Here is a 7,948-nt window from a genome sequence, read left to right as displayed (position 1 = left end):
TCAAAACAAATCAGAATCTCGGGTCCTACCATGCATTGGTATTTTAAAAAAGCATTTGTCAACATCAAACTTTACATTCATTTAAGATGTATGTATCTTATTGTATGTAAATTGTACCTAAAAATAAGAAGTGCTCCAGGGGGTCTACATACAGTATAGCCAGCGTGGAGAACCACTGATCTAGGCCAAGGGCCTCCGCGCTCGACACCAAGTCCCTTTCTCCCCCTCATACCAACACGCTCCTCAGGACTTCACTGAGAATTGGAGTGTCCATGATTCAGAGGGCAATGAGATTTGACCCAAAGACGACATCTCCTTTAGCATCTGTTTTTCTCCTAGCAACCACCTCTACTAACCTTCTGATTGGCTGGGGCCGTAGGACTGCTATTCGCGCCACATTTTCTACTCGTAACTCGTTATTGGTCAAGAAAGAAGCCAGTCGCGATTAAAACTCGGCGGCAACTGGCCCAGCAGAGTCGGGAGGCGGGAAGAAGGGCCACCTTAAGTATCATTGGTCCCCTTCCCTCTGTGGTGGCCGCGACTCTGCCCTTTTCTTCAAACTCCGTTTGTTCGCGTCCTCGCTGCTTTCCGAGACTCTCGCCCCCATTGGCGATACCCCTCCTTGCCGTGACCCCGCCCCCTGGCCCTTCCGGCTCACCGATTGGCAGGTGCGGGGCACAGGCTGGCCGCGGGCTAGCGCGCCGCGCCTGCGGAGGGCGAGCGGCGCGGAGCAGAGTGCAGGAAGCCAGCCGGCTGCATGGCGCGCTGCGAGCGGCTGCGCGGCCCGGCCCTGCGCGAGGTGCTGGGCCGGGCGCAGGGGGTCCTCTTCGACTGCGACGGGGTGCTGTGGAACGGCGAGCACGCGGTGCCTGGCGCCTCGGAGCTGGTGGAGCGGCTGGCGCGGGCGGGGAAGGCGGCGCTGTTCGTGAGCAACAACAGTCGGCGCGCGCGGCCGGAGCTGGCCGTTCGCTTCGCACGCCTCGGCTTCGGGGGGCTGCGCGCGGAGCAGCTCTTCAGCTCCGCGCTGTGCGCCGCGCGCTTGCTGCGCCAGCGGCTGCCCGGGCTGCCGGACGCGCCGGGCGCCGTATTCGTGCTGGGCGGCGAGGGGCTGTGCGCTGAGCTGCGCGCCGCGGGGCTACCCCTGGCGGGGGACCCCGGCGAGGACCCGGGCGCGGTCCCGTGCGTGCGCGCTGTGCTCGTGGGCTACGACGAGCACTTCTCCTTCGCCAAACTGAGCGAGGCGTGCGCGCACTTGCGCGACCCCGACTGCCTGCTCGTGGCCACCGACCGCGACCCGTGGCACCCGCTCAGCGATGGCAGCCGGACCCCCGGTGAGCACGGGGCTGGCGGGGAAACCGAGGTGGGGGGAGCGACCGACGCTTTCACCTCCATGCATGGGGGTGAGGGAAGAGGTATCTCCAAATGACAGGTGGGGGGAACAGAAGGGTTGCGAGGGCGGCCGCCACCCAGCAAGAGCTAGGGTGCTTTCGTGATAATAAAGTCTTGCAATTCTTGCAGCCGCCACACTGTGAGGGGCAGCAGTGGGGTCCTTGTTTGACAGATGAGTAAACTGAGGCCCACTGTGGCTTCGGGATTGCAGGTGGAATCCAGGTCCGCCGACTCCCAGCCCTAACTTTCCTGAACCATCCTCAAGGACTCTGTCATTTTGTCTCACCCACCATCGGGGTGAGGTCGCAGATTTGGGAACAAAGTCTGGAAGGATTGTCCCCCTGTTGGAGGGTTGAAACACCATTTCCAGCAGCAGGTTGTAGGCAGGTGTGGGGGAGTAGAGTAGGTGGTTGGATTTTGACCCAGCTCTGTAATCTTGTTACATTACATAACCTCAGAGCATCTCTGTCCTGGCTGTAAAATGGAAATGCTAACCATGCCAGTTTTCTCCTAGAGAAGAGTAGTAAATCTGGGCACATAGGTGCTCAGATGATGTAATTTGTAGCCAGAGCCCTGACATGTTGCAGCACCTTGGTGTCTGTCCTTATTTAGTTTCCAAATGACTCTGTAAATGGCGATTATTGTCCCATTTCTCAGTTAAAGAAACTGAGGCTAAGAGAGGGGAAGTGAGCTGCCCAACAGATTAGGGACCTGAGCTTGGCCCTTGTGGCTACCCTAACCCCCACCTCCTCCATTCAAGGCACTCTTCACTGCTGTCATTTGGGCATTCAGACCTGCAGAGGAGGCAGGAGCAGGCGGTGGCTCTACATCTTGAAGGGTTCAAGTTAGACAGGAGCAGATGATAGCAGAGGCTGACAGGAGTGAGTGTGGACAGGTCAGTGCCCCAGGCAGTAAAGGGCAGGGAAACTCTCCATCACTCTGCTGGTCACTGACCCAGACAGTCATTCATACCAAATTCTGGTGGGACAGGATGGTATTGATTGAGGAGTAAACACAGTATTATGCTGGGATGGCAGGGAGGGCCTAGAGCTTGAGGGGATTTGGGAGGGCTTTCTTGGAGGAGGCATCTTGCAGCACAGGGCGCTAGGGGAACTGGCAGAACCAATTCCAAGCTGGGAATCTATAGTTCTAGGCTTGTCCTAGCTTTGTTGCAGACCTACTTGCTGCATGACCACTTCAGCCTCAGTTTCCCCATAAATGTAAGGTGAGGGCTCTGGTCAGGGCTCCCAGCTGCAGCAGCTCCTGCCTGCCTGCCCTAGACTACGTTACAAAAACTGAGTTCCTCCCTGGAGTCTTCAAAGCTCAGGTTAAGGCTGTGGGTTAAGAGGCCCCCGGGGCTCAGGAAGGGGCGTGCGGAAGAGCCCTGCCCACGCCTGTCCCTCCCGTCTCAGCACCCACTGGGCTGTGCCTGCTGGTCCAGCTGGTCATTCCCACAGCCTAGAGGGGGAGGCAGAGGCTTAACAAATGCAGCGTTACTGGCGTGCTTGTGCACTGAATGATGCAGCTTTGACACAGTGGTATACAAATATTAATAAAGGTCCCTGTTATGCATAAAATCTGAAATAATGCAAACCTCTCACCCCAATTTCCTCTCCTCCTGCGGGTCTCCTAAATTGTGTGTTTACCTTGTAACCACAGGGCAGCCACTTGAGCTGGCAAACAGAAATGCCTCCTGTCTAAGGAATACGTCACCACCAAAACATGTGACAGTCTTGGATTATAGGATGTGGAGAGAAGGGGATTGTGGTGGTCTGAGGGTGAAGTCATGCTCATAGACTCCCCTGCTAGGAAGCTTGCCGCCCCCAGCGTAGGATCTTAGTTGAGTTCACTGCTCTCTCCCACGTCCTAGCACCGTGCCTGGCGTGTAGTTGGGCCTCAGTAAATATTAGCTGAGTGGATGAAATGGGACGTGGTGGGGGCCAGGGGTGATGAGCTCTGTCCTGATAGGAAAAGAAGGAGCTGACGTCTGAGACCTTGAGTCAAGAGAAAAACTGGGGAGACTCAGTTAAGTCGTTCCCATCCTGGAAGGAATCTCTCACCAAGTGGGCAAATGGCTTTTCTTCCCCACCCAGTTCTTAGGAAAACAAGCGGGTGAGTTCTAAGTCAGATGTCAGGGAGAACCTCCCAGTGGGGTTGCTGTGGGCAGCTCTGCCCTGGTCCTGTGACACAGAAGTCCTTCCTCCTCTGAGACCACTTGACCCTTCTGAGTCTTTGGCTTCCTATGCTGTGAGGAGGGAAACAAGGCCAGAGCACTTGGGGTCAGACCAGTGGTGTAACTGACAAATGTGTATGATTTGGGGAGCCATGGTTTATGCCATTTGCCAATCAGTGTCCGTGGTGTAAATACTCCCACCCTAGCGAATTTTCAAGCTACCAACCTGAAGTTACTGAACATGAAGTTAGGAAGATGTGTGTACACCATTAGGTAGTATTTCCATCAATACAGACATAGGAGTAAATCATCTCAAGAACATAGATAACGGTAAAATCATTAGGACGTGATGAGCTTTGAGAATGCCTTATCTTTGTTTTAAACGTAATTCATTTGATTGTAAGTTTACATAAGTGGACTGAAATAGCGACTTTGTTTAACCACCAGCTCCCAGAATTCCTGAAAATGAAACATTCAGCCCTCCCAAACCAGTACAAGCTGCCCCGGCACACGACTGGGTCAGACCCACCTGAATGCATATCCGTTATCTACCTTATTAAGCTGTGCAACTGTGCACAAGTTACTTAACGTCACTGAGTGTCAGCTTTCTCCTCTGTAAAAAACATGGGCTTCCATGGGCACCCAGCACAGCGCTGGCACTTTAGAATGTGCTCAGTAAATTGTGATTATATCATCATCATCATCGTTTGTTCAGGGACATTAGTGTGAAGGCAGAACATTCTGGCACAAAGATGTGCCTGTGGGACTGTACAGTGAACTCATTGTGCGCGACAGGATGGTACTGGGCCAGGAGTCAGAACTGTCCTTTTCTGAACAGTCCACCAATTGTTCAACTTTTGGGCGCGGTTCACAATTTGGCGTATTATAGTTACTGTGGCCACGGACATCTTCAAGCATGTAGCTTTTTGTCTCCAGTCTGAATTCTCTCCTTGTGACCACGGTCCCGGCGGAGGCTGACTGGGTCAGAGGTGCGAACATTTCTGTGCCCTGCTCTGTTCCAAGAGGGCTCTGCCAGTTTCTGATTGCAGGAGCGCACATTCTTGTGGCAAAAACCACATCTGTTGTCTGGGAAGTGCTTTTCCGTTTCCAAAGCACTTGCCCCGGTGATGCCCACAGCGCCTCTTTGAAGGTAGACGTTACTTGGATCCTCCTTTTCCAGCCAGTCCAAGGAAACTCAGAGAGGTGGAGTAGCGTGCCTGAAGGCACACAGCTGCCAGGATAAAATAGTGAACCTCAGGCAGGACTGACTGAGCCCGGCCCAGTGACATGCAGGAGCTCCTTCAGTCCTTCCAATACCCCTATGAGAGAAGTGCCATATTAGGGATGGGGACACTGAGGCACCAAAAGGTTAAACAGCCTGCCCGAGAAAGCTGGAGATGGAGTCTGAATGCAGGCATCGTGTTGCAGAGTCTGGACTCGTGACCACTACAGTAAGACTTGAAAACAAGCCTTTTGACTCACTTCCGTGCCTAATTGTACCCCCCTGCCAAGCTGCTTCCCTGAGAATTCCAATTTCGGGGCCTTCCCTGCTGCCCCCCGCACTGACCGAGTGTCCATCTCCCTGCAGGCACTGGGAGCCTAGCTGCTGCAGTGGAGACCGCCTCGGGACGCCAGGCCCTAGTGGTGGGCAAGCCCAGCCCCTACATGTTCGAGTGCATCACAGAGCACTTCAACGTGGACCCCGCCCGTATGATCATGGTGGGCGACCGCCTGGAGACCGACATTCTCTTCGGCCACCGCTGTGGCATGACCACCGTGCTCACGCTCACAGGCGTCTCCCGCCTGGAGGAGGCCCAGGCCTACCTGGCAGCCGGCCAGCACGACCTCGTGCCCCATTACTACGTGGAGAGCGTGGCGGACTTAATGGAAGGGCTGGAGGACTGAGCCCACCTGACCTGCTACCACAGCCCCACCTCTGCCCCGCCCTGAGCCCATAGACGCAGGTGACGGCCGAGAGCTACATTAAGCACCACCGGCTCTCCGGCTCCAGTTTCTACATCATGGTGGGTCTGGGACCCAGGGAAGGTTTTAGGACCCTCGCACTCCCTCCCAGCGGTGGCTGGGTACTCTTTGCTGTCCCAGAAGCTGGCCCCTTTCTGCCACTGGTTTGCCCTGGCCTGACCCAACCAGGTGGCCTTATTTCCTGCCCTGTGACCTCCCCTTGTTGAAATCGGGGCCCTGATGCCCACTGAAGATTTGCCCCAACCCTGACCACTTAACTCTCTCACCCCTCCCTGGGGCCTCTAGCGTTCTACCTACTCCCCAGGTCCTGGCCTTGGGTTCCTGTTGACCAATCAGAGGTCTAGGTAACCGCGAACGTTATTGTCCTGAGCCCTGAATGGACCAATCAGAAGGCTAAGTCATAGTGATTTGTTGATGTTGGGTCCTCAGTAGACCAATTGGGAGCCTAAGTAACAATGACCCTTTGATGTCCTGGAGCCTGAGTGGACCAATCATAAAGCTAAATGACAATGACCCTTTCCATTTCTTAGATCCTGGGTAAACCAGTCAGGACAGCAGGTAATAATGACCCACTGATCTCTCAGATCCTGAAAAGAGGAATCCAGTAGTCTGACACACAGTGGCTTCTTGACTGTCTGCGTCTGACTGAACCAACCAGGGGTCCAGATTTTTGTTGATAAGTAAGGGTCCACATGCTAAAGGCACCCCTTCACAAAGATTGCTATCCAGGGGACCACTCAGTGGATCTGGGGGGCTTCTATAGCTGAGAACCCCGCCCTACCCTGACCATGGTACCAGTCCAGTGTTGGTGACCACAGCTCGGAATGAGGGCATTTGCCTTCCTCCCTGTGCTGTCAGTGTTTGCTGTGCCACTTCTCCCCCGTACCTGTCCCAGCTATTTATTTATTATCGTGTGCCAGTGATGGTGGGGGTGGGGGCTGGGCCTTCCCCACCACCTCCGCCCCAGTTGTAACCAGTCCTCCCGTACTTAATAAAGTGCAAGTGGGAGTGTCTGTGTGGGTTCAAGTCTGTCCAAGGCAGGGCTGGAGGAGGGGTTCCTGGCTGAGACTGGTCTCTCCAGAACTGGCCCACTGCAACTCCCGCGTGACCCACTGCAACTCCCATGTGACGTGATCTAGCCACTCCAGAGTTTTCTCTGTGCAGTAGTACCTTAACTCAGCAGCACATCGTCTCCTGCTGAGTCTGTGTAACAGTTTGTTTCAGTCCCTCAGAAAACCCAGCACGCTTGCATCACATCCCATTTTACTGCTGTACTTGGGGAATCAGGATCGGAAATGAGATGTTGATTTACACAAGGGCGCATGCACATCTAGAAAGTGCGATCACCTAAGGCAGGATTTGAATTCGTGTTGATGGACTCCAGGAGGCTCTTAGTAGAGACTGAAGGGAGACACGGGTCCTCGCCCTCTGGGAGCTCAGGTGGGATGCTGCGGCATGCCCCCTTCAGGCTTCTTTCTCACCTGGGATGCTGCTGTGACTGTCTGCTCTGCTGGCCCCCAGCAAGCGCCTGAGCTACTCCAGGCCAGGCGCTCATCGCTGTCTCCAGAGTGCTTCGTGCAGAGCAGGCGCTCCCCTGTGAGCAGGCTGCTGAGCGGCCCAGAACAGCTACAGAAGCTGAAGGGGGAGATACCATGACTTGCAGTCCTGCCCCTCAGTCAGCTTGAGCTTGCCTAAGTCCCTTTCTGCTCAGCCTGCTTCCTCATTCGTAAAGTGAGGGGTGGGACTTGGAGGTCTGGGGAGTTCTCCAGTGTGATTCTTTTTGGGAAGAGGGAGTGCTTGACAGTCTGGAAGCCAGAGCAAATGTGCACTCGTGGAGACTTCTGGCTGTGACAGAAATAGCTCACCCTGGCTATGGCACGAGGGAGTTTACGGCTGCCGCTGTGAGGTGGTGCAGCACTGTCCAGGTGTATCCTCCCCGCTGTGCTGCCTCCCAGACAGCGGGTGCCTCTCACCCGACCCATGTTCCAGGCAGATTCCTTGGCCTCACTTGGGTCCCATGCCCACCTCCTCCCTCTCAGAACCTGTGCCCTAGGGGATAGAGCACCACTATTGGCCAGCCTAAGTCATGTGCCCCCCAGAGGAGGGCAGTGCTGGCCTCCTTGGCCCCACTCCGCCTAGCAGCCACGCCCTACCTCCTTGCTGACAGGAATCCTGATTTCCTTCAGGTGAGCACATGGTGGCATGTGACTTAGAAGGGGGTGGCATCCCAGCCCCAGGTAATGAATCTTGATTGTTTACAACTTGAGCCTAAGCCAATCATGGTTTCTTGATTCCCCTAGCCAGTGATTAGTTTAGCCATGGACTTGTGATACACTTCTGACCAGTAAGATGGGAGGTCTGGGAGATCCTGGAAATGTTTGCCTCACTTTTAAAGAAGGACAT

The 7,948-nt window shown here is 54.9% G+C and overlaps 1 protein-coding gene across 1 annotated transcript; it reads left to right on the top strand.

The window, feature by feature from the left end:
* Positions 1-572: 572 nt before the first annotated feature.
* PDXP (pyridoxal phosphatase) lies at positions 573-6,558 on the top strand. The gene is made up of 2 exons (XM_033118352.1): positions 573-1,331; positions 5,151-6,558. Exons 1-2 carry the CDS (start codon positions 758-760, stop codon positions 5,465-5,467), a joined length of 891 nt encoding a protein of 296 aa, XP_032974243.1. The 5' UTR covers positions 573-757; the 3' UTR covers positions 5,468-6,558.
* The last annotated feature ends 1,390 nt before the right edge of the window (positions 6,559-7,948 follow it).

The sequence above is a fragment of the Rhinolophus ferrumequinum genome, chromosome 10 (assembly GCF_004115265.2).
Source record: "Rhinolophus ferrumequinum isolate MPI-CBG mRhiFer1 chromosome 10, mRhiFer1_v1.p, whole genome shotgun sequence".
NCBI lineage: Eukaryota > Metazoa > Chordata > Mammalia > Chiroptera > Rhinolophidae > Rhinolophus > Rhinolophus ferrumequinum.
The sequence above is the reverse complement of the archived record's forward strand: the minus strand, read 5'-3'. Positions and strand labels throughout refer to the sequence as shown.